Genomic DNA, 27774 nt, shown 5'->3' with positions numbered 1-27774 from the left:
ATTCTTGTATCGCTTTTGATAATATATTCATATATCTTCAAAACTCGATGTATCGCACAGCCCTAATATCGCCCTATCTTGTGTGTGGGTGTGGAAGGAGAAAACGATTAAGAGCGCATGGACATTTGACTTTGAAGACCCTGTGGCCTCGCCAGAGAACTCCAACTGTTGTATGAGGAGGAAAGGGCTGGTGAACCATAGATGCTTTGATGTGTACATACCTAGGAGGGACCAAGGGGAAGGGTATGTGATGAGGCCACAACTTTAGAGCTTTGAAATTGAGTTAGAAGGGCCCCTCTTTTAAGTCAACCCCAAGTGAAGAGCCTCCAGGGCTTCTCTCCATACCTGACTTCTATTATCGGACCACACATCTAAAACCAAAACCCCATTTTGACAGACAGATGGATAGTGCTGAAATTCCCTTGCATGCTCAGGTTGCGTTTCCAGCTAGCTTGGCAAGAAAATGACAGGCACACAAAAGTGGTTTGCAGGATGGACCACAATCGCGATCTTATCAACAAAAAACAGATACAGGGAGAACAGAAGAAACCACAAATGCCCACATACAGAAGCTCTCTTGGCAACATTGGCAAACACACAGAGCAAGGGGAGCCAGTTTAAGACCAGGTGAATGCCATGACAGGAACATGGCCAGTGGGGACATGGGCAGCATATCAAGTCCTGAACAAATGCAGCCACAGATAATGAGAGGGCAGAGGTGGCCAAACGCATCCATTATTGGTACAATTATCCAGAGATCACAAGCATAAAAGGGAGCCTTCCCAACCTTAGGATGTGGGAATTTGGAGATGAGGAAACAGTGTGAATGTAAGACGAGAGAGCGAGCATGAGAGTGGATGAAGGGGGCAACAAAAGGGAAATGTTTGTGCTGAAGAGAGAAACTATCAGAGAGGAGGAGGAAGAACTAGTTAGATAAATGTTGGCATTTTCAAAGGGACATAGAAGGAGGAAAAAGAAAGAAAAGCTGCAAGAGAGGAAGTTGGAATATAAAAGGAGGGCAGGAGGGAAAGTGGGGAACACCAAAAAAAGGAAAGGTTGGAATTTTGAGAAGGACAGAGAAGGAGAAAGAAATGCGGACACCAGAGGAGGTTGGAGGATAAAGGTGGAGAGTGAAAGGAAAAGAACAGCAGAGGTAGAGAGAGGTTACATATGGAGTAGGGCGACGGAGGAGTAGGAGGAGAAAAGACAAAGAGAAGCCCTAAATATAATACACGCATTGTTGAAGCAAAGAGGGCCATAGTCTAGAAGGGGTGCGAAGGGGCAGGTGGCAAAATCAGTGGGGCCACAGCTGGGCTGTAACCAAGGCACAAGCCCTAGAAAAGGGGAGACACTTGTTGACTTGGGCCAAGGAAATGTTAATAGCAAAGTATAAAGGACCCCAAGTGAGAGAGTAATCGAGAGACTGTTACAAACAGCAGGAAAATGTGATTTATGGGAAAAGTATACTTGGTGCAACTTTGAAATTTAATGCAAACATGCTCTGTGATAATAGGAACACATATGTAAAATTGTAGAATTTTAGGTGAAATATTTCCCACCAAAAATTGTGAAAGATCATTAGAACGACATGGTACAAACTTGGGAGTTGGAATGCCATGCTCTGTGTGAAATATGTAATTTGCCTATGTGATTTTCAAAAGCGTAACAATTGTTAAAAGGTACATTTTTGTGTCATAACTGATTTAGGCCAAAGTGACTGTGGATGGCTCTGTACCTCATAAAACACACCCCATAAAGCTGAGTCCCCTCCTTCAGTCCAATCTGCTTCTAGGGAGGAGGTGATATACATAGGCTGACCTATACGATTCTTAGAGGTAGGTCTAGCTAAGTTCTACCCCATAGTAAAATCCTGTGATATCATGCTCATTACATAAAGGGGCGGCATGGGGAGACATCTGGACACACACACTCTTCTGAACTTTCCAGCTCCTGTGCATCCCGAGATACAGACATTTACTACTTACCCAGCAAGATTCCAGATTCCACTGCCAGGCCAGGGCTAGCTGACCCTATCCAGACAGAACCACTCAGCCAGAAAAACCCCACAAAAATTCACAATCATTCAGGGAGAGCCCAGCTGATCCACCTTACTGTCCAGTGACCAGACCAGGCCCAGCTGTTCGCTTCTAGGTGAGCCTGCCATGGTGTACAGTGACCAAGTGACCAGACCTTACCTTGCTGTTCAAACACCCCGTCCGCTGCCCAAGCTACCCCATTCAAATGCTTGTTGTGAGTATTTCCCTTCCCCCAGCAACCACAAACTGTATCCCTTGCTGTGTACCTTGTATTAGGTCCAATCCCATTGACATCCCATCACTGCCCTAGCAAAAATCCTTAGAAACTGTTAGAACCCTCTGTGTATCCTGTTCCTTGATTTCCAAGTGTTAGCGTTATTCTTTCCCATCCTTATGGTCCGTTGCATAAATCCTTAGTCATATTTTGAATAATTTAATTAATTCCCAAATGGAGCTGAACGCGGCGTGAATAGGTCAACCTTGAAAATAAACCTGCAAGTGTGCCGTGTCTTTCTTTAACAAGCTAGTCACTAAAATCTAGTTTAAGTGAAATTTGTCATTTCCTTTCCAAACCGATTTTCCTTGCCCGCTGCTTTCATTTTTAAAACCAAATTTCCTTTCCTAATAAGAATCTCCTCCTGTCATTCATTTAGAGTTATCCTTTCACTTTCTTATTATTCCTGTGATGTGTATCTGTCTGTTAGCATTATAACTGCATTCCGATTGTGTCTATTCAACCAGTTTTTCAAACCGTTTTGACATTTAAACCTGTGAAAATAAGAAAATGCAATTTCTCCACGTGTGATTTGGCTGCACTGTGTTTTTCATTCCCAAGTCGATTTTCTGAACTGTATGCCTGCGGTTAGGACATTGCTTTGTAGTTTGCTCGTGTTCTTGCATCTCTGATACTTTCATACTCATTGCAACCTCATTCATTCAACCGCACATCTAAAACAAATATTTATTAATTCTGAGTGCTATTTTGTTCAAATTGCAAAGGTTTTTAAAAGTTTGCCACCCATTTCGTGGGGGGAGGTCGTATTTTGATTCTGTTTGTTGCCTACTATACCCGACTCCTTGTTAATCCTTTCTATCCACACAAAATTCAGTTAAGAGGGGTGTGAGGGAGTATTGCAGGGCAAAATCTTAACTTGGGTGCCATCTACCCAAAAAAGTAACTTTGCTCTCAATCACTTGTGCTTTGTGTATGTTATATTAGAAGGTGAAACTAAGTGTATTCTATCATTTTACAGTGTTATTATTGGCCCACTGGTGATTGCTGCCCAATATTAATTTTGTGTGATTTCTTTTGAATTTTAAAATAAATACATATTGTATTATAACCCACCGGCCTGGTTCATGGCCCAGTATGACCCGGGGTATTTGTAAAAGGGGGTGTGAGATGGGTTGGGTACCATCTCAATCTGAATTCTCAGTAAATAAAGTAAAAGTGTTTTAGTTGTGCGCTGCATCGTAGGCCAGTAGCCAGAGTCCTGGTCTGGTGTGTGTTGTCCCATTAGAATCCTTAACAATTCACATCATCTCCATCTATCACCCTGGACCAATCTTTTATGATCTTTGGTGTCCTTGGTTCTCTTTCCCCTAAACATCACCTCATTCTCTTAGGTGACTGTAACCTTCCCTCTCCAACCACTTCTCAGAAATCTGAACTTTATTCTTTTCTTGGTGACCACACTCTATCCTCTATCCATAACGTACATACCTCCACAGCGGGTAACTCTTTGTATCTCTTATTCATCTCCACCTCTCTCTCAGCCACTAATACTACTGTCACACCATCCATATCTGATCACTCAATTGTTACCACCACCATCTCTTTTCCAACCTCTGACCTTTCCTCACCACTGACTTCACCTATTACTAAAAGGAAGTGTAAACCTTCTGGCACCCCCCCCCCCTCCCTGTCTCTCTGACCTAAATGTTCTCACTCTCCTCTTTCACACCCGATACCTCTTACACCAACACTGCCTTCTCCAGCTTCCAATCTCTACTATATGACTCATTCTCCTCTCACTTCCCACTGCTTACTTACACCCCTAAGTCTCAGCACCCTCAACCATGGACCACGCCATTCATATGCTCTCTCTGCACAGACATGAGTTGGCTACTGTGCAAATAGAGGTGTACCCACTTGCATAAGGACCTGCAACTCTACCTCTCTGCCCTGAACTCTCTCAAGTCCACTCTTGGTAAAGCTAACAGGGAATTCTACCTAAACGTCATTGACTCTCACTCCAACCATCCTCTCCGGCTAAAGGACACCCTAAACTCACTCCTCCTAAGTCTGTGGCTATCATCTCCACTCTCACAGCTAATGACCTAGCTGAATACTTTGCTGCAAACATTTCCAAAATTAGAGCCTCTCCCCTGACCTTCCTCACACTCCCTCCTACATTTTACTCTCCACCTACTCTACCATCATCCTCTGCCTCCATCTCCCACTTTAGTCACACTAATACTGACAAAGTGCTTTCTCTATTGATGAAGGCTAACCCCTCTTGTGCCCCATTAGACATTCTTGGTCCTCAGCTAGTCAAGCCTATGGACCCTATAATGGCCTCTCACCTCGCTGAACTCTTCAATCTGTCCTTCGACTCTGCTTGCTTTCCCTCTGTTTTCAAAACAGCCACAGTCATCCCACTCCTAAAAAAGCAAGAGGCTGACTCGAACATACCGGCTAACTTTCACCATGTGTCTCTCCTTCCGCACTAATCTAAAGTGCTTGAAAGGGTTGTGTTCAACCATCTTACCAATTTCTTAGACATCCACAACATTCTAGACCCCCTACAAGCAGGTTTCTGCTCCTGTCACTGCACGGAAACTGCTCTCATGAATGTGTCCAACTTCATCGCCACTGCTATGTACTCAAAGCTATCATCTATACTAAACCTCCTTGACCTGTTTGCTGCTTTTGACACTGTCATTCACTGAGATCTCTTTAACACACTTTTTCTTCCTGGTATTCGCGATCAAGCCCTTGCACGTTTCAGTCCTACCTTGCACCTCGCCAATTCTCTGTCTCCTGGAGCACCAACACCTTGCAACTCCTCTAGCTGTTGGTGTATCACAAGGCTCTGTCTTGGGTCTGCTTCTCTTTACACTCTAGACATCTGCACAGGGATGTCATTTCACCAAAATGCCAGGGGTAGCGGAAGTGACATCACATGACCCTTGACCTCTGAGGACATCACAGGAAGTGATGTCATTTGACCCCCTCCTGAAGTAATATCGCGGGAAACCCGTTGACAAAACAGGAAGTGGCATCACATAGCATTGTACACTACGAAAAATATGGTTACGATATCACTATAATGTGATGTACATTTCATACAAGAATGGATCGCCATATGTATCATTAAGATCAGTGTGTATAGGCCCATATTACCAAATTACTGTGAATGCAAGCAGACCTCCATGACCAAATGGTAATGATGTGTTATTATTTAGCATTTACGCTTAAGCGCTTTATATAAAAAAAATATACACCCAGTATCACCCAACCTGTGTTGGTACTCATTTATCGACCTCAGAAGGATGAAAGGCTGAGTTGAGGCATTTAAGAACAGACTAAATCAGTGGCTCACTCCATGAAGTGTGCCTGAAATAAACATTTAATGAGTCCAGCAATTATTGTATAGAATTCCAGAAAGACACATTATTTGGTATTCCTGTTCTTTCTTATTTAGGGTCATTGCTAAAAGTGTTAGACTTGGGGCACTCCTGTTCTTATATTTCTTCTTTTTTTAAGGGGCCTGAACAAGAAAGCCAGCCACTCCAGAAGAAAAGAGTCCCATAGTGCTGGCCACAGCCCAGAAGCTTGCATTACAAAAAAAGATTTTTTTTTTTTTACAGGTCACAAGGAAGACCCCAGAGGTCACAGTTGCGACCTCTGGTGACCCCTAAATGATGACCCTGCATCTGCACTTGAGGTACTAATCTCCTCCTTTGGGTTCTCATACCAACTCTTTGCAAACAACACCCAAATCCTCTTCTCTTTTCCTGAACTCTCCTCTGATCTCTCTATCGAAATGTCCAACTCTCTTCTGCCATTAAATACTGGATGGCTTTGCACTCTCTGATGGTGAACTCTACCAAAACATAGATACTCTTCTTCCCTGCCAAAAGCTCTCTCTCATCACTTCTCTGCCTATCCAGTTCCCACCTGACACTCCCCCCTACTCTTCTGGGGCTGGACTACTGTGCCATCATCTTCTTTGGTCTCCCCAACTACGCTTTCTGTCCTCTTGACAAGATCATTAACTTCGCTACCAGGACTCTCTTTGAACTCCCTCACTTCACATCTACTTCCTCGTACCATTGCCAGGCTGGATGACTGATGATACAAAACAGGGGAAGATTTAAAATGATTTTCCTGGTTCACAAATCTATCCACGGCGGTAAGGCATCACTGTATCTATCCTCCTCTATCCTCCCCTATAAGCCTCCTCGTAGTCTCCAATCTGCCTCGTCGACTACCCTTGTGGCTGCTTCCCCTTCCTGTGCTTCCTCTCGCTTCTGCTCTTTCTCTCTTCTTGCTCCACTTGCATGGAATTCTCTTCCCCGGACATCTGAGAAACAGTCCCCAAGGATTTGTTTAAAACCAAACTAAAAGCCTACCTCCTCGCCTCTGAGATACCCTCTTAACTTACCTCTCATCTGCCTGCTAGCTAACGTTTTTCCCTCACCTCTAACCTGCCTCTTTCTCTCACTTCTTCTGCCTCCATTCTAGCACTTCAACCATTATTGTCACATGCTGAGCAGAGCTGGCCGTACTGCCTACCTGCACTTGAAAATGCCCAATGTTGGTTGCCCTTAATCTATGTATGTCCACTTATGTATTGTCTCCGGGTTACTGTTCCATTTACTCCCCTCCACAACCTGGCCAGAATGTCCCTCAAACTCACCTCATTGTAAGAAGCTCACTGCTTCCTGTCAAATCGGATTTGTTATCTATTGTATGTTCTTTTGTGATTAAAAGAGCATTGTTCCTCCTCTATAAAATAAATAGATACATGTGCAAAGTAACGTTCCAATGAGTGGCCACAGAGGTCTTCAGGTTGTGCAGCAGCAACTTGCATTGCACTTGCAGTTGGTGCAGTTCATTTTTGGCACGGAAGCATGGCTGAAATAGGAGCTGAGCTTTTGAGCAAGGGCAACCATTTCTTTTGCAGGATCACAATTGCTAATAAAGCGTGAGACCATGAGGTGAAGGTCAAGTGCAAAGCATGGGACATGCATTGTCTTGCCAATTCCTAAACTGGGACATCCATTGTTTGGTGAAACAAAGTTCAAATGAACACTTTGATGCCTTAGCTAATGTGCTCCCACTTTCTCCCAGAAGTCAACTCCCCTGTGGCTTCTACCCTGAAATCCTTGCATGTGCAATGCTGTCTGGTGATGAATTGCACACACCTGCTGTCCCCTCAATTAATCCGGGACCCCTCTTGGCTGTTACAGCCATGGAGTCAATGTTTTACCACTGGTCCACATCTCTATGGTGAAGTGGACATGTTGCCCCACTGACTGCTGTAGTGCAGGGATCAAAATAAGGGTTTGATAAGCAGGACCTAAAAGCAGCTGGGATCCGGCATTGCAAAGTGAGCAGCAGCTGCCTCTGAGGAATGAAGAGCTGGTACCTAGTGTGTTGCAACTGTAGCTTCCACATGAAATGCAAAACATACCTTTATGTTGATTACAGCTGACCCATTATGTTATTAATGTTTTCAGCATATGTCCCAGCGATCCATTATGCCTATTCCCAAACACACAGAGTTAATGTCACATTGGTATGTGTGTATGGTATCAGATGGCCTGGGAGTCAAAAGTATCTCCTGGTAGCTGTTGGTGTCAAGCCAACCAGGGTCTCCTAGGATATAGCCTGGGGCTAAGTAGCTCCCAGCACCTTGTCATTTCGAAAGCTGCGCTAGTGCCTGCCCCACCGTAGCCATAACCTCACTGAAACGTTCCGGTACCGCTTTGCAAGAGAGAAAACGTTGCTCGGGAACTTCCCAGTGGTGATCAAGTTTTCCCATGAGGTGCCAGACGCCAGCATTTTTTACAAAGGAGGACAACAAGAGATCCATTGCAAAATTATAGTCAGAACAGCATGGGATGGTGCTGGAGGAGTTCTGGTTGGCATATAATGATGTGATGAGCTGTCAGATCTGTAAAGGGAGGTCTGTTTCGCAAAGTGGCTGTATACATGTGGGTGACTACTCCAGCTTCTGTATAGGCGGCGGCATTCTCCGCTTCCACCTCAGTGCCATTGCTTTCCAATGGCAATGCTTGCTCTTGTCGAGCCTCTGGTGGAGAATCATCTTTCTACAGATCATCATCATTAATCTCTGACCTAGTGGATGGGAGTAAACAGAGAGAGAGAACTGGGATTTTCCTTTTTTGGAATCCGATGGTAAGTGGAATGCATTTTTGCAAGAGGTAGAACCGGTCATCTCTCTGAGCTTTGACCACTTCTGTAATATACAGTTACACAATATTTTCTGGGAAGTTTTCTGGGCTTTGCGGCCTAGGTTTATGCAGTAGCCTTAGTGAATGGTATTGGCAGTACTCATTTGTCTAAAGTGATATTTAAAAACAAATATCTGTGATTTGTGACAAGAGGGCCTTGGCCTGCACATTATTATAAGTTTTCCTGGTGTCTAGGGGTGTATATACATTTTTTGAAAAGGCGTGATCAGAGCATGCCTGTGATTTGGTTGTATTCATGTGAAGAGGAAATGTGACCTAGAAATGTGGTAGGACTGTTCTCACTGGTGGCAGGACCAAGACTGATTTGCCCATGGTGATCCTCTTATGTAATGGCACAGAGTGGCTACATACACAATGATATGAAAGTTTCCAAGAGAACTGCTATTGGTAAAATTCAATTCAAATCTTTCCATTCATCACTTTTTTGCAGTTACTGTGAGGTTCCAAGGGTGGAGGGGCATGCCCTCAAGTGGGTCCCATGCTTACTGTGCCTAGAAAATCCATCTGCCCCTGACTGGTGGTCCTCAAAAAATCCCAATCAACAGCAGGAAGGGGCTAGGCTGGTCTCCCCCTTCTGTAATAACAGAGCCGGGTTAAAGAACTATGCAATGGAAGCTGCCCAGTGCAGTGCCAGTGGTAAAGATTAAGTCAGAGTTCTACTTTCATCACTATTTTGTATCTTTTGTAAGACACCGCTGCTGAGTGCTCGGAGGGGAAGGGCTGATGGATGGAGAGTAGTGGAACTCAGGGAGAGGAAGACACGCAAGTCTTCACCCTTAGTTAATTGTATCAGTCGGGTACTTTGCACTGTGAGTTAATTATGAAAAATGTCATAGTGAATGATGGCTTCAATGGCTTGTTTCAACTGTGTGCAATAGCGATTTTTGATCAATGACATGTAATCCCTCAGTCTTCCCCTAAGTGAAATAAGGAATTTGGGGGAGATGTACCCCAAGTTACTTCTAGAGTTACATTGTCCTCTGCAAGAGCTGCATCCTCCTCTGGTTTAAGTGACACATTACAAGCGTAGCTGCCATGCAGTAATTCCACGGGATGCACAATCAGGAGGGTTTAAAATAAATAAAGCTGTACACTGCCTTTTAAAAATATTATCAGCATATTTGCATTGATGGCCTGAGTATTGCCCTTGTGGTTTTGTTTTAGGGTATAATCCCTTTCATGGTTGTCTTTATAGCTTTGTGGTAAAGGTGGTCAACATATATGGTCCTTTGAAGAGGCCCCCGCCTCCCTGATTTGGCAGTGTCTTGTATTTTCTTTTTCAGTGCTGGTGTCCACCTGCTGTCCAAGTACCTTTTGGTCTATGAAAAGTCATATTTATAATCTAATTCGATATACCTTTGATCTGCACTCCAACACTCCAGACGACAAATGCCATCTTATATCCAGGCCAGTTGAAATGCACCTGCTATTTGTTAAGCTGCACCATAGGACTTTTCAATGGTCATTTAAGAAAACCTTTCGCTCCTAAACAAATGCCTTCTCGTTTTCTTGCACCTGTTCCTCAGGCAACTTCTACATTTTGTCCCATCTATTTATTTAAAGATACACTTGCCCACACGGGGGGCTCATGGTGATGAGGAGGGGGAACTTCCAAGAAATCGTTAAGGGGTGAGTTAAGAGACTAATCCGGTTCGAGGGAAAGCCAGCGTTAAGCTTCTTCTGAAAGGAATAGGAGCATAGTTTGATGGGCAGAGAAATTCATATTGCCGGTGCCAACGCTGGGCAAGATTGGCCTCCAACCCTAGTCCCGCTAAACTGTGTTTATGAACTGAAGAAACAGAAAGATATCATTGAAGCTTGTTAATGAGAGATGGAGGTTTCTTGACCATGTACCAAAAGAGCTTAAAACTCTGTGATCAACTGAGTGATTGGCAACCAATGTAAGTCCTGAAATTGGGCCGGAAGAGGTTCCCTTCAGCCAGAGCCAAACTAGAAGCCACTCCTGCACCAGCTGAGGAAGGCACAACAGATATTTGGGAATGCCCAAATAGAGGAAATTACTATTATCAACGAGAGATGGCAGACTTGCAGTCGCACTGATTTGAAGTGCTTCTGTAAAAAGGAGCAGCTCCATCTTGTGCAAGGTGAGTGCGTTGAAAAAGCCAGATGAAGCAGTCAGTCCAATTTGTGGTTTAATGATAGAGCAAAATGAATTGGAAGCCCAAATTCTGCACTACCCCAACTGTGCTGGACAGCCTTTCGGGTACTCAGTGGTACATATCATAAGTCGATCAAAGTGCAGTCTAGTGTTGCTCCCCTAATGCCCTTCACCACATCTAGGAATCCCTTTACTCATACTATCACAGCACTTGCAGTCCTTGTCAGAGGATGCTGAATTGTTGATCCTGGATATGAGTCTAAGATTTCTGAATCATCCTCAGACTATGCATGAAGGTAGGTCTGGCCGACTTGGGCCTGTTTAAATTTATTTCACAGCGCGTGGCAACTACAGGTCCCAGAACTTCATTTAGAATTGGTGAAAAAGGTTATAAAGTTTCCGCTGGACTTCGACTTGTATCATGTTCTTCTTGATTAAAATGATGCACAGCTTCTTTTAGGATGGTGTATTTGTGGAGATGCCATTGCGTGGTGAGGCAGGCTCTGTGCTCGGCTGAACCACCCACACAACCACATCACAACTACTAAATAAGCCTCAAGTACTTGAACCGGCCGAGCTAGCAAGATGCAATGAGATGCCCCTGGCAGTATTATTTAAGAGCTGGAATATGGCCAATGGCTCTAGAAGCAGTGGCACGTATGGATAGTATGGAAGTATCCAGCGCTTTATGCTTATTAGCACCATTTTAGCCATACCAATAACAGGCAAATATTGTCATGGCTAAGTACAGAAGATATAAGACGCATATCAGTTGTGATATCCTTTCTGCTGAGAGACTTCAGGGAAGAGGTTGAATGCTGGCCAAGTGTCAGATCATCAGGTCACAGCTCCAGTGGGGCATAGCCCCTACCTAACATCAATGTGGGTTTAATCAAACAGGCTTGGGGTTAGACTGTGGGGGACACAGGCCTTGGTTACCAGTGTCACCTAACTAAACATATTGGCAATGTTAACCAATGAGCTTGCTGCCCTAAGAGTACAGAGACCACTGACTGGACAAAACGCCTAGCACTTTGATCATATACTATGGCCCTCCATGTGGTGACTATGCCCCTCCCCTCTAATCCTAACCATCATGTTTAATTAACGATTGCCTCTTTTCTGACCCTCTTTGTCTTCTTCAAACATGTAATTATATATTTTATGAATTGTTACTGTTAATTTATGAACTCCTATTTTCTTCTTCCTGTATGTTAGCTACTTGTCTCTTGCACAAAACACCAATGGCTCAAATTCATGAAATCATAACAACTCATGTGCTTGCAAGGTCACATGAAGAGGTATGAACACTTCTTTAAAGTGGCATGCATCTCTACAGTGCGTCCTAGCCTTTTCCATGTTTGCGCCATCCCCAAATAGGCAATATTGTTAACCTACATGCCGAGTTGTAGCTCCTTTGTATATTCTTATGTAGTAGCTCACTGGGTGTTTCCAGTCCCTCTATTTCATCTTCAGGGAGCGGTCTGTTCTTTTAAAAAGCATGTGAGCATAACCTTTTACAGTTTTTTTGTTTTGTTTTTATACTGTCTGTATAAGGAATGAGCAGAGACTAACATGTCCTTGAAATCCATCTTGAGAATGAAACCTCACTTATGGCTCTGTGTCCTTGGGTCGGACGGCTCAGATTTAATATCAGATGACAAGACTTACACAGTCAGTGGGGGCTCGCCCATCAGGGGACCCGGGGTGGAGCCCCCACCCTTAATCTCCAGGACCATCCAGGACCCCCAAAAGAAAACCAGAACTGTAAGAAAGATTATAAATTAAAAATGAATTTGCATTATGAATCGAGTGATGTTAACTCACTCCATAATAACGCAAATGTAGCATTTGCATTTGCAAAGGATGTAAAAATATTTACATTATTAGCAAATGCAAAGACTCGTGCTGTCCCTTATGCTCTACAGAGCACTCTACATGGGTGAAGGCCGGAGATTAAAACGCCCATCACTTCACTCGTGTAAAGCTTCCTTAAAGGCATTATGGAGTCAGTCAGTCAAAACACTTTATTTCGGGAGCTAGCCCAAAAAAGTGCAAATGCAAATAAAATGCAAAGCATTCAAACCTGGTCACACATGACAAACAAATTCAATCTTCATAGGTTAAGAGAGGTGTTTGAGTCTCAAAATATTGATACAAATTAGAGGCCTAAACTACATTAAAAAAAGAAACAGCAGCAAACGTATGCAAAAGAAGTAGGCTAATATCCTGTTAATCAACCAGTATTTTGAGTGCCTCCGCCACGCTTTGGCAAGGTAGCTGGAAACTGCAAAAACCCCTTATTTGTGGTGGGTCATTTTGCATATGACCAATGCATCTCTGAAGCTACAGCCATGGAATTTAGAAAGAACTGAAAGTAACCACCTTTCGCGCAGGTGGGTGTATTTGGGGCATTCCAAAAAGGAAATGGACAACAGTTTCCAAAAACGTCAAAAAAAATTTTGTGTACATTACCCTGTCCCCCCCCCCGTGGTGTTTGGGACATCGCATAGCGTTTCTTTTTGGTGGTGCAATTTTGCTAATTTTTATAGAGGTAACTAAATGGAGGAGCAGATTACTTTGTGCGATGAAGCTACCTGATTGCACCCCTGTCTCCAGTCGCAAAGAGATTGACGGTGCGCTTTGGCGTAGGGCAAAAATCAGTTTAACAAATTGTTTTGATTTTCTTAAACTAATCCATCAGAATCCCAGAGTTCACTCCCATAGAGCGCAGCAGGAACTCAAGTTCCATCTTCGGAGCCCGATTCTCCAGGCGGCAGTTCAAAGTGCATTTGCGCGGCGTGTCAGAGCAAGTTCACTCTTCACTCTTTGGTTTGTCCATTTGATGTAATGTTCGAACCTGATCCCAAGATATTCATAGTAATGAACTCTGTTTAAAATAACACCATCCAGAGTATTAATAGCCTCACATTTGCGGGTGGGGTGGTAGAGCATCGCCATAGTTTTGTGATGATTACTGCCTTTACAGAACTCAGGTGCAATGTCTATTTGTTTTTGAAGGCACACTTTTGGATGTGACGACTGCAAAGTCAACGTATACTAAGATGCTGGTCTTTTTGTTGGCCATCACTGGTGCATCAACATTCAAGTTTGACATTTGTATTGCCAAAACATTTATGTCTAAGAGTAAAAGTAACGGGTCGATTACGCACTCTTGGCGGACCGAATTTGGCACTCTAAATGGGTCTGTTGTCTCACTGTTCTGGCCAAATCTAACCAGCTCTGTGTTGTGCTCATATAATCTCTGAATGGGATTTAAAATATCAGCAGGTATTTTCAACTGAATTAAAATGGACCACAGTACATTACGGTTCACTGACTCAAATGCCGTCTTAAAATCGATAAAAGACAAATATATGGGCACTTTTTTCAAAATCACATATTTTGTTAAAATGTATAAAAAAAGGGAAAAGGCCTGATCTATGGTACAGATCTCCCGAGTAAATCATGCTTGAAGTTCAGCGATGAGGCCTTCCCCTTGGACCCAATCTTCCAGCCGGTTAAGACATATTTTGCAGTGTACTTTATAAGCTAAGCAATTTAACAGATTAATGGGTCTATAGTTCCCAGGAACAGAGTGACTACCTTTTTTGAGAATCAGCACTATTTTTGCTGCCTGCCAACTGACCTGGACCACATCATCTGAAAAGAACCAATTAAAAACCTTGGTTAGAATCGGAATCCAAATACTTGGCTCGTCTCCTAAAAGGCCAATAGGGATTTAGGGAGAGTCAGCATGATCTCTCTTTCTGAGATTTTGCGACGTTCCGAACAAAACAGCGTCTCCTCTGTGACTATAAGGTTAGTCGCTGTATAGTTTATATGCAGTTGGATAAAATGAGTAAACCAAAAAATGTTAGGTATAAAAGATCAGCTTCTTGGTGAGAACTGGCATTGCTTGACAAAAACTTAGGTACCAACATTTTTGGGAATCTCTGCTCTCTTTCGCATTTTTATGAAGTTCCCATTTTTCAAACTTTGCAGATTTTTGTTTTTGTAGAGTCAAATTGTTATATAATGTGCGGAGCCAACGAACTTTGTAGGGATCTTTGGTTGATTTAAGCTTGGTTAACAGTGCAAGCTTAGCCAGTCTACACTCCTTATCGTACCAGGATTTGTGTTTCCTGATTAAATAGATGATCTGTCTGATTTTGTTACAAAAGGGGAAACTATATCAGCTAATGTGATGAAATGAATCAATATGGTTCAGGTCATACTCCATTTCAGGGTCGCACAGTTCAAGGGGCGGTATTAAATCAGCATATAAAGATGAGGTGACTGAACAATAGTCAATATCGGACCATATTAGTCTGATGGGATTGTGGTTGCTCTCTACCCGCGTTACGACCTTTAGTGATTTAGCAAGATGCCAATGTGTTGGCGCTAAACAAATATAAACAACATGGCTAAAAAAGGTTACCCTCCTAAAAGTAGCTGCTGCAGGTTGGTCCACTGGCAGTCGGACATTGCAGACACAAAATCCCAAGATATAGATAAGGGAAGCAATTGCTCGAGCATAAGCATATGTACGTTTTGGGGGGACAAGCTAATTGTGAACTTCCCCAACTTTTGTCTTCTTCAGTTATCAGGTAATCTCCTGTATGTGGGGGTTCATTTTAATTACTAAAACCCCCTCACATGATGTTTTGTGCAGAGACTTGGGTGTTTGTTAGGGAGAATGCTCAGAAATGTGCCAATTCCCTTCACTTTAGAGACCCCCAGCAACTTTGCTGGATTATGAGGGCTTGATTTTTTTTTACCTGGAGAGAGTGAGACCCTTTCTTTCCCACTCTCTCATGTATTTTAACGTGATTGTTTGTACTCTGTGTTTCTTTTGGTTGTGGAGTCTGACAAACTCCATAGGCATCATCTTTTACATTGTGGCACAGGGAAGTCTCTTAGATTTCCCAAGGTTTAATTACCTACTCTGGGATGAACTACTGTTTCCCAGAGCAGTAAAGTGAAATTAACTTTACTTAGATTTGTAACTTTCTGGACCCAACACATACTATCTTACAATAGGGTGCTAGTATCCCCTTTGTCTAGCTTCTCATGCAACATTTTTTTATGTTACCCTTTCCTCACTTAATGGCTGGTGGCAGTGGTTTCGTTTTTAATACCGTGGTGTGCATTTACCATGGGCTGCATTCGCAGCTGCAGTAAAGCATCCATGGGTGCCATTTTTGTCAAAATGGTTCTGGCCTTCTTTGTGGAAAGGTCCTTCCTGAGATTTACTCTGCGTGCCAAACCAGGTTTGGTCCCTTTGTTCATTTTGCCTTTGGCAGGATTCACGAGTGAAGCCCGCCTCTGGCTCCAGAGTGTCTGGGGTAGGCAGGAAGTGAGGGAGGTGCCTGAAACTCCCTGTGCTTAGTCTCCTAGGAGACCCAAATGCATTGTGTTATAATTGTCTGGCTGACTATCCAGCAGGGACAGCCACCCTGCTGGGTGAGTGACAGCTAGGCTGGAATGAAAGGAAGAGAACTGTATAAAAGGCACGTCTTTTGGTTTGGAAGGCAGAGTCGACCACTGGACAAAGGAACCAAAGAAGAAATTGAAGAGGATGCCTGCTCAACTCCTGGACTGTTGGTTTGCCCGGTGAAGCCCTGCTGCAGTGCCGAAACGCCAAGTTTGCATCAACAGAGAAGCCCCTGCCAGGACGGCTTCTCCCCTTGAGTTGGTGGGACCAATCAACTCCAAAGTAAGCCACCTCGGAGCTGGTTGAATTTCCACAGAGTTGCTGCTGGAAACCATAGAGCCAGGGCGAAGAACACCAGTTTGTGTGCTTTGCTTTGAAGTTGTCCAAGAGTTCCAGGAAGATCCTCCGGACTCCCAGGAAGCAGGACTAACCGAGCCTGGGCCCCTCCAACAGAGTGCGGGACCCCAGAAGCAAGGAAAGTCCATCTCGACAGCCAGGAACCGCGGTGTTGCTATTTGCTGAAGACGTGAGGAGCTGAAACACTGAACAGTCACTGAAAGTGAAGTTTGACGGTTGCGAGTTTTGACCATCCCAGTGCATTGCAGGAGTCCCTCGACGTCCTCCCTCTTGTCCCTTCGACTGAGGCCCAGGAACAGCGAGACCTGCAGAGCTGCACAGGAATAGGAGTCATCTGCTGCATTTTTTCATCATTTTAAAGGTACTGTACAAAGTCTAAGAGAACTTACCTCTTGCTGTTGAGTTGCTTGCATCTTCTAATCTCACAAGTCTAAACAGCTTGTGGCCCTACCTTGATTCATCTTTTTCTTCAAAGACTTCTGAAACATTGGGCAAAGACTTTTCTACTTACCTTCCAAGAAGTGCTTCAGCCTATCTAGACTCTTGCCTATTGACTTTGGCTTAGCCTGTTTTAACTAAATGACTCTTATTGGGGGATCTGAAAGTATTTGCCTGCTTAAGAAATATTTATGGTCACTTGTTTGCTCTAATACTCTTTTCCTTTTTACTTGCTCCTAACTAATTCTGAATGCCAACAGTAATATGATATGATATGATATGATATGGCATTTATAACGCGCCTATACACAAGTGTTTCAAAACATTACTGTCAATAGCACCCTTGCAATTGAAGTCAACTGTGGGTGTAGGTCTCTGCTGTATGCCACTCCAAAAGGGTATTTACTTGTTTTATCAAGAAACCCTGTGTGTAAGTGTCTGCTTGAATTTTTGTCACTGTGAACCTCTGTGTAACTCCCCCACAGCTCACAATGACCCCTCTTGAGATAAACCTGGCTACTCGTCCACACTACCAACCTGTGTAGTACAGACTTATGCCAAAGGTTGGGTTGCTACTGCCAGGAGGTCAGGGTTGTTGTAGTGCACCCTACTTTTACTGCATACAATCTTGCCTAACAGTGTTCCTTAAGTTGGTATTGTTAATAACAATTTTCTTGCTCTGCAAATTGTTCTTAAAATAAATGTTAAATAAAGAAACTCCAGAAACAGAAAAAAAAGAAGTATTTTAAGAAACAAAAGATCACTGGACCTCGTTTCAATACATTGAAGCTAGAGTCTATCCATACTAACAGACCCCACTTGGTTACCCTTCCTGTTCTTAATGGCCGGAATAAAGGAACTAGAGTGTCCCACTTTATAAATGCATTCAGTTGCCCAAGTTTCTTTAAAACATGGGTGACATCACACCACAGGGAGTGAACGTGTGACATCACGTCCTTCAAGATTCCTCAGTGGCACTGGAAATTCCGTCACATGAGGCTTCCTGAGGGGCTGTAATTGTCAGGCTGCGGCCGGGGTCAGAAATCTAACGATGCCCTCTTCCTGATTCAAATACAGGCAGGAGGATGGGTGAAAGGTGTCTCCTGACCCTCTTCAACATCTGGGCCTTACAGAGAAGATCATCGCTGGCACCGCAGCCCAAACAGGTGTGTTTTCAAAATAAAAAACATTGTGTATGTTTGTGTGATATAGATATTGCATGCGTGTGTGTGAGTGACAAAGGTGTATCTGTCTGAATGAAGTGTTCTGGTGGGTGATGTGTATGATTGAGAGATGCTGTATGGCTTCTTGTGTGCATGTGTCGATATGAATGTGTATATCATCATGAGTGAAGTGTTCTGCTGAGTGCTGTGTGAATAAATCATTCACACAGCACCCACCAGAAAACTTACTCAGGCAGATACACATATTCATATATACATAAACAGAAGCAGTCACACCCCATGCCACTTCTCTCAATCATTCACTATGTATATACGAAGTGTCTATCTCTGTGAATGGAGTGTTCTGGTGAGTGCAATGTGTATGGTTGAGAGAGGCTGTATGGGTGCGTAACTGCTTGTGTGTATGTGTCTCTATGAATGAGTGTCTATATGAATATGTGCATATGGGCCAGTGGAGTGTTGTGCTGGGTCACGTGTGAATGAATCATTCTCATGGCACCCACCAGATACACACATTCATATATACTAATCCAGAATAGGGCTGCAAGACTTATCTTTGGCCTCAAGCCCAGGGAGCGCATCTCTCCAGCCCTAAAATCTGTCCACTGACTCCCAGTGACCGCAAGGATACAATTTAAGACCCTCTGCTTCATCCGCAAGGTTGTCTGTGGCCTGTGGCCTCTCTACGTCTAGCTTTATCTCCCTAAATACCTCCAGGCTAGAGTTCTTTGGTCCTCTAGCTCCAACTCTCTGCAGGTCAGACGTTTCTCCAAGCAGAGAGTGGGGGTAGATCTCTTTCCTCAGCAGGTGCCTCCCTCTTGAATGCCCTCCCTGCACCAATCAGACTTGAGCGGGATCTTCTCAAATTCCACAAACTTCTCAAGACTTTCCTTTTCTCCTCCTCCTTCCCTTTCCCTCTCCCCCTCCATTGCTAATGTCCCTCTGCCTCTGCGGCTCCTGCCTGGTCCCTTCTGAGTCTTACTGGGGCCAGGCCCCCCTTGACCAGTCTCCCCCAGCACCCCCTTCAGCACTTACCATTGGGCACCCTTCCCGGACTAGCCTGGATCTGGTCTCCCCCTGTGCACTGCACTTGTTTTCCCTTTCCCCCTTCCCCTGGTACTTTGCCCTTAGTGGCTCCCCTTAGCACTTGCTCAGCCCCCTGGTGCCCCATTCCTGCACCCCTCCCCCTTTCTAGCCCTGCCCCTCCACCTATGTATCCTCCTATATACCCCCCCCCCTGCACTTTTCTGTCTTTGCATGGGCACAGTAAGAATGTCACAAGACCTAGTACGACTATTACTGTTGTTTTTTCTTTCCTATGTCCCTTCCTCCCCCCACTTTTGTCTTGTGGCGCCTGGAAACACTTGTGTATAGGCGCCATACAAATGTCCAATAAATTAAATAAATAAATAGATACAGGTTTTCTCAATAATTCAATGATTGAGAGAAGCTGTATGGTTGCATGACTGCCTGTGCGCATGCATATTTGAATATGTGTATCTGTGTGAGTGAAGTGTTCTGGCGGGTGACGTGTACGATGGAGGGAGAGGCTATGTGGGTGTGTGGCTGCTTGTGGGCATGTGTCTATATGAATGTGTATATCAGCATGTGTGAAGTGTTCTGCTGAGTCTTGTGTGAATTAATCATTCACATGGCAGCACCAGCTCATTTAGTCAGGCAGTTACACATATTCATATATACATGCACACAAGCAGTCACCCCCCCCCACGCAGCTTCTCTCAATCATTCGGTGATTAAGAGATGCTGTATGGGGGTGTGACTGCTTGTATGCATGCATATATGAACGTCGTGTGTATCTGTCTGAGTGAAGTCTCCTGCTGGGTTCTGCCTTAATGATTAATTCACACATCACCCACCAGAACTCTTAATCAGGCAGAGGCACATATTCATATATACACAGTCATGCCCCCATACAGCTTCTCTCATTCATCCGTGACTGTGTGCATGTGCATATGAATGCATATATCTGCATGACTGATTGAGAGAGGCTGTATGGGTGTGTGACTACTTGTGTGCGTGTGTGTGTGTGGGTTCGGGCTTGGAGGGGACATTGGTGCAGGTCAATACCAAGGTAAGAAAACATGCTCTTGCTAGCTGCTTGCAGTGCATGCAGTCACCAAGAACATGTTTTCTTACCATGGCATAGCATTTCTTTCTGGTAATCTATGATTAAGTAAGGTAGATGAGGGTGTGGCTAGACTGGCATATGTTGATGCAGTCTGTCTAGCTATGATTTCTTACTGTGGGGTGTCATTTTCTGCTTGGGATACTGGCATTATGTGCAAAGCAAACATGTTTATGTTCTTATATGGGAATACTTGCATATATTGGTTCAGAGTGCTTGGAAATGTATTGGCAGAGCCAGCGTGAATTTTTTTTTATATTGGCATATATGGCGGGGCAAGGCACCAAGAAAAAATACATTGGTAAATGCTCTCATGCGCTGTTGGTGACTTGCATCCATTGGATCTTTCCATGAGTTACTGTGCAAAACGGATTGCCGGCTGTCTGCCTTTTTACCCAATTTTTCTCAGTTTGCTCTATAATGCACCATTTTAACCCATTATTCAAAACAATTTCTTGGGGAGAGACCCCCCTCCTCCCAAACCCTACTTGGATGGTTTGGGCTCCCTCGCTACACTTGGTTGCTAACTTTTTGCGTCCCTCCAATGAAAGAATTTACCAGCTGCCACTGCTGATGACGTCTACCATTCCACATAAAGTTAATGTGGGTTTCAGGGAGACATCGCAGAGATTAATTTGACACACCCCTTAGACGTTGAGAAAAGCTATAACGAAGGTCCAAGCCGAGTAACTAGGAGAAAGGTTAACAAGCAACATGTGAATCTGCAATAGACGCATTCTGCACAGATAGGGCCTAAAGAGTCATCTGTGCTTCCATATGTGAGAACCTGTCATGCATGAATTCTCTGAAAGCTTTGAGATGAACATGTGTAGTTCTGAGAAGACATCTGGTACATATTGATGCTGCACAGTGTTAAGACATATTCAGATGCCATAAATATAGCGATGATACCTCGTGAAGGCTGAATAAATGGAGACTGGCTGATTGATGCTGACTATCATCTCAGCAATTAAACTGCAGGCTGGAGGGACACTCCTTGTCAGGGTGGAATCACTGCAGGTCCTGGACACCTATGCTCTTTCTTTGACCCCGGGGAAGGCTTAAGCTTGAGTGTCGGCTCACAGGATTATGGATACACTGCTTTGGTACTGAGCACAACAGGAATAGGAGTTGATGGTGCAACCTGTCTCGGGAGGATAGCTCAGGGGCAACGTGCTCGCCTTGGACGCAAGACGACGCGGAGCAACACAGGTTCGAATCCCAGGTCTGCGCTTAGAAACCTCTGGGTATTCAGCGTGATATAAATAACCAATTACAATTACAAAACCAAGGATCTAAGTATGCCTTGTAGTGGCAGATGGAAATTGAGTGGTTTGCCGTGTTAGAATTGGATAACTCAGGTTTCAAAATCACCAATTTAAAATACTAGATATTAACTAGAAGGGTTTCTGAAACTGAAGTGTCGGGCCGCAGTGGGGTTCAGACGTCTGGCATGCTGTTAATTGGTGGGCAGATTAATCAGTTACGGGTCATAACGAAACTAGTAATGTTAAAAATGGAGACAGAGGTGTCACAAAACAGTCAAACCTACATTACTAAAGGAAAACTGGTAACATCATCGAAGGTGTGAGAAATATTCTGTAGAGTACATCTACTGCTTAGTCATCATCCAAGAAAGGATTAACTACCTTCAACATGTATTAGTGTTTAATAGAGCTTGCTTAAAGTGAGCTTACATCACACTGTCCTGATTTGTAGCTTCTAGCCCTTCTTCCTCCCCACTCTCCTCACCTGTGTAGTTGATCTCCAAATCTTCGGGGCTGAGGTGCCGACGTGTCAGGTAGTCTTTCTCTTTCTTTTGTGGTGTGGGCCTGCCGCGAGAGGAAGCCACAGTGACCGCTAAGAAACCAGCAGTCCTGTGGCCCCGTTCCCGCGGCCAGACAGAGAAAAAAAGGAAAAAGCCGGAACGGCAGAAAAAAACCTTTTGCAGCAACAATGTTCCAATGAGGTGAGGAATAAACCAGCTACGGGATGTGGAGCCGGCAATGGGAAAGCCACCGCGGAACAGGACCTGGCTCCTAGCTGAAGGATCTCGCCGAGGCTAAGGCAGGATGCAATAAATGTAGCAGCAGGAGGAAGGAGAGTCCAATAGGCGGCAGTGCCGAGCGGAGCAAGAAAGAACAACAGAGGAATACGTAAGGAGAGAGGATGAGAGGAAGAGGTACGGAAACGTCAGAGGAGTGTATCCGATAAGGGAGAGAGTGGCAGAGTGTAAGCAGAGAGAGGAAAACTAGCGTCTTACCCAAAGGTGAGCGAAAGCTTAAACTGAGGGGTTGCAACGCAACGGTCGCCAGAAGTGGAACAAACAAATACTTCCCGGCGGCCGCCATATTGGACAACCACTAGACCTAAACCGCACGTATGGAAAGAAAACGTGCCAGAATTAGCGATGCACTCGTCCGCGATGAATCCGCCAACGTGGAAGTAACCGCCACTTGGCACGGCGGATGACATACACTTTATGCTGTTGTAAACTTTAATTGTTTGTGGGCCTTCTTTTAACATATGATTTCTCTTCGTATTACATCATGAAAACCTTCAAACACAATATTAACTTCACCACAATCTAGAAGGTGTTTGCTATGGAAGTACATCATAGTACTGTGAAGCCTTGAATAACCCCATGCTTTAAGGGACATAGATATTATCTGTACCCCACAGTTGTATTGGGTTTTGAGTGTCCTTACCCCGGAAGCTGTGCCGCTGCAGTCCTTGTATGGCGTTGTCATTCATTTTCAGTTCCTGCAGCAGTGGTGGCAGCAGTGGGATTGCAGTCAGTCGGTTGCCATCCAGATTCAGGCGCTTCAGCTTAGTCAAGTTCTTCACAAAATAGTAATAGATAGCAGAGGTTAAGATTAACAATGCTGCCCCATCAGGAAAAAGTCCCTCAGTCATAGCTGAACATGTATTTAAGTTTGTTCAATTGCAATGCCAAATGTTCAGACATGAGACAACCTAATCCCCAAAGTCTCAGTTTAAAGAACAAAGCATCTCTTCCAGGAGAATCAGACCTCCCAGAGACCCTCAACTTTACTGTAAGTTAACATTTTTTATTTTACTTACATAAATAACACAAACACATTCTTTATTAGAATGCTGCATTCTGATTAGACATGAAATCTGTCACTTTCTTCCAGGAAATTTCTGGTTGGTCGTCCTCCCACATTCTGTGATGGACACCAAAGAAACCAAGAGCTTGATGGAGGCCTTCCTGTGCAGCCCACACCCTTTGTTATCTTGTGGAGTAAGGAAGGTTATGTGGCCAAATGCAGCCAAACCTTTAAAAAAAAGTCTCTACACATAGAAGGATGGAGATGCACTCAACAAAAGTCTAAAATTGGCCAAAGATGTGAACACTCCCAATGAGCAGAATCCCTTGAGGAAAAGAAATGAATCAACTTGTAGCTTATAAATATCTAGGAATAGAGGCAGATCTAAAATAAAGTAAAAAAACAGAGAGCCCATAACATGGGCTAATATTGTAGACAACCAGTACTTGGTGTTAAACCACTGGTGAGTATGCCACATTCCGGCTCAAGAATATCCCCAAAAACTATTTTCCTGCCTTTTCTATCGGAAGGTTTTATGTCTTTTTGACGTTTGTGGTATCCACCTTGCCCTCCCCGATCCTGCCTTGAGGTCTATTTTTCTATTCCATCTACCCCGATTTCATCACTGTTTTGCTACTTTTTCTCTTTCCTTTTTTCTTTACCTTAGCTGATGGCATGAAGCAGTGCGCCTGGTCCCTGGTCTCATATATTGGGTATAGGGCAAAGTGTTCGGAAGCCAAGAAGAAATGCTGAAATACCCAGACCTACCCTGGGTATGAAGAGTCAAAGCTAGTGCAATGGGACCTGTTTTCCTTCATAATGGCTGACAGTAACATGTTCAGGGCCCCAGGTACTGAGACAACTCTGAGACCAGAGGCACATTGCTTCACGTGCAGGGCCCGAACTTCACCGGCAACCCTGTATCTCCTTACGCATAATAGGAGGAAAGCAACGGAGAAATGTTTTGACCTTAGCATGTGGTGTGAGTCATTCTGCTTCAGCACAGCACTTCACCTTCTCAGCCGTGCTGTGCATGTGGTTTGATACTACAACCTAATCTACGCAACTGACAACCGCACAGAAGGTTCCAGTAAAACAACTATGCCCCCAAAACAAGATCATTCTTAGAAATAGATTATAAATGTGGACACATATCCTCTATCACAGTGACTTTCAAGTGAACAAACATTGTTAGTGTGTTGGTTCAACAAGTTATTTTTCTTACATCTGCAATGGGGTATTAATGGCTCGTGTTCATTGATCCAATCTTATAAATGTGTTGGCTGTCTTAATTTGCATTTAAAAGAGGTACTCCTTCACAGATGCAGAATCAAGTCTTCCTATGAGTAGTGCATCCGTTCACAAGTGCTATATTTAGCCTGCCTTCATTTTCACACAAAGGAGGAATTTGTTCACAAGTGCTATATTCAGTCTGCTCTAAATTTCACTTACAATTAGATAGTAGTTTATTTTTTTTATTTTTTTATTGTGTTACAGCTTGACATTGAACAAAGTACAAAGCAAGATTTTCACAAAAAACAAAAATACAGCACAATGTTTTCGAACGTATAAAAACATCAAACAGCCTAAATAAAAGAAAGAGAAAAAATGCATACATTTTTCACACTTAGGTACCAGTTAACAAACGCTCAACTGAGTCTTGGTATGAATTGGGGATTTGTTCGCAATCACTATTTTCAGCCTGTCTCACTTTGGACTTTAATGAAATATCGGTTCATACGTGCTAACTTGACTCTTCATGCGAGTAGAATATCGGTTCATGCAAGCTTTATCCCGCCAAAACACATGTTTCATCTCTCATGCTTTAGTCCCGGCTTTTTGTTTGAGGATTTGAATGTTGTTGCCAATATAGTTTAAGAGGTACACTCTATGTCGGTTCATAGTGGTGTCTGAGGTTGGATGCCGTCGGTGTACACATATGTCGAGGTGGTAAGATGATAATTCTCAGGAACTATAGACAAGGAATTTATTGACCCCCAAGACACCTACCTAGCTTGTGCACTTGGACGTTTCCTGTGCGTGCCCTTTACAACAGCTGGCACCATACAAATAACCACAGAATCCTGGATTGTATTTAAAAAAAATGGATTAGAAATGATTAATAAATCAGGTTGTCCTTGTCATGGAAAAGCCACATCAAACAACTGAGCAACTGCTGGAAAACGTCTGATCCCAGATCTTGATTTTTGTCATTCCAGGAGGTGGGAATCTTCACATTTTCCGGGGCAGATAATGGCTTGCATTGTGCCACTCCGCTGGCTAATAGTAGCCACCAGGATTGCAATGTTAAAGCGTGCTGCCATATAGCTCTATGGATTGCACCACTTGGAAGTGGGTAACCAGGAATTAGAGAAAGTAGAAGAGCCTGAATCGAGGAATAAATTCTGGTGGAATTAGGCCAACCGTAATTCATGCTGACACCATTCCGCTGGCAGAATCATGGCACCGCGCAGTTTCTTTTGCTCCTAATGCCTCTGTGCCTCCGGCATGCCCTCCTCTCCGTTTATTTTCTCTTTCAGGTGATGAGGCACCTGTACCTCCCATCCGTATTCTTACCAAGTCCCTCCCCCTGAATAACCTTATTCCGAAAGTCTTTCTTTCGGGGAATGAATCCCCCAAAGCTTTGTGATCTATCTACACAGGTCCCCCCGAACCACCCTACCCTGGCTCTTCCTCTCCTCAACCAACCTCTTGTACTCCCCTTTTACAGCCAGGCTCAGTATGTGCACCACCTGACAATTAGCGCCCTGGCACCTCCAGTGTAGCTTCTGGCTCCCTTCTCGTGAGGGACGCCTGCTTCAGTTATACCCTGCCCGCCCCACTCGTTCCCCAGTGCCATATATCCTGGTGATGTGATTACGCTGATGCTTCAGTAAGTCAGAATTCTGCCACTGGCATGAACAGTTCCTCCAAAGAGAATCCTCATAGCCATTTCAGTAAGAGGGGAAATTGCTTCAGATATGTCGGTGGATTAAATTAAATTGTAAGTGATCTACTGGATGATCACCCCCATAGTAAAAGAGAGGACATGAAAGGCTTAAGCATTGACTACATTTGCTCAGGGACGTCCTTTTGGGGTTGCCAGAGGTCACAACTGTGACCTCTGAGGTCTCCCTTGCGACCTCTAAAAAAAAGGAAAATGAAAAAAAAAGTTTTTTAAAATTTCTTTTTCTTTTTTATTGTTTGGTAATGCAAGCTCCTGGGCTGTGGCCAGCACCATGTGGCTCTTTATTTCTGGAGTGGCTAGCGCTTTCTTGTTCAGGCCCCTTAAAAAAAAGAAGAAAAATAAGAACAAGAGTGCCATTTTCAAGTCTAACACGTTCAGCACTGACCCTAAATAAGAAAAAATAGGAATACCAGACAATGTGTCTTTCTAGAATTGATGGGTTATTTATAACGCATTTAATACCCAGAGGTTTTTAAGCACAGACCCAAAGATCGAACCTGTGGTGCTGTGTGTCGTCTTGCTTCCAAGGTGAGCACGTTGCCGCTGAGCTATCCTCCCGAGACGTTAATAATAACACAATAATTGTTAGACTCATTAAAGGTTTATTTCAGGCCCACTTCAGGGGGTGAGTCACTGAATTAGTCTGTGATTAAACCCCTCAACTCAGCCTTTCATCCTTCTGAGGTCGATAAATGAGTACCAACAGAGGTTGGGTGAAATTGGGTGTATATTTTTTCTATATTACTTGAGCGTAAGTGCTATATAATAACACATCATTATCATTTGGTCATGGACGTCTGCTTGCATTCACAGTAATTTGGTAATATGGTCCTATACACTCTGATCTTAAAGATACATATGGCATCCATTCTTGTATGAAATGTACATTACATTATAGTGACATCGTAACCATATTTTTCATAGTGTACAAAGTTATGTGATGCCTGTTTTGTCAACAGGTGAAAGGGCGTGTTCCATCGCTTCCCGCGATATCACTTTGGGGTGGGGTCAAATGACATCACTTGCTGTGATGTCATCAGGAGGTCAAGGGTCGTGTGATGTCACTTCCGCTACCCCTGGAATTTTGGTGAAATTACGTCCCTGATTTGCTAGTGAGGAAGGTTAGCTCTCACATTTCACATAAATGCGAGATGTGCCAGTCTGTACTTGTACTATCTTAAGAGCTTGTGTGCCCCGTGTTGGAATAAACGCTGTGTTCCACAGTGAGATGCAGTCTATTGACGCACCCCTAGGAAAAGTGGCCCCTGAGTTTGCAAAGAGCAGATGTTTCAAGTGCTATGAAGCCTTGCAGCAGAGCACTAATAGCTGTGAACCGAGCCCTCAAGCTGAAAGGAGATAGGGAGCCATCCTTGATAAAATGTACCCTACGACTGGAGAATCACATTCCTTGGCCCAGGAGGCGATGCCTGTGCAAACTCGCTGGCATTAGCCATGAGCGCAATAATGGCGGAACCCCAAAGTGTGTGAGCCACAAATGGGGGTGCAGGAGA

At 43.9% G+C, this 27774-nt stretch overlaps 1 protein-coding gene across 3 annotated transcripts in view; it reads right to left on the bottom strand.

The window, feature by feature from the left end:
* LOC138567295 (extracellular matrix protein 2-like) overlaps positions 1-27774 on the bottom strand; it is a 510028-nt gene that overhangs the window by 378314 nt on the left and 103940 nt on the right. For all 3 annotated transcript variants that reach the window (XM_069645351.1, XM_069645350.1, XM_069645352.1), the window contains one exon: positions 22933-23065. In XM_069645351.1, coding sequence (XP_069501452.1) covers positions 22933-23065 — 133 coding nt within the window. The remainder of the gene's footprint in view (positions 1-22932; positions 23066-27774) is intronic.

The sequence above is a fragment of the Ambystoma mexicanum genome, chromosome 2p (genome assembly GCF_040938575.1).
Source record: "Ambystoma mexicanum isolate Mex_15411 chromosome 2p, UKY_AmexF1_1, whole genome shotgun sequence".
NCBI classification, from domain to species: Eukaryota; Metazoa; Chordata; class Amphibia; order Caudata; family Ambystomatidae; genus Ambystoma; species Ambystoma mexicanum.
This window is presented reverse-complemented; position numbering and strand designations above follow the sequence as displayed.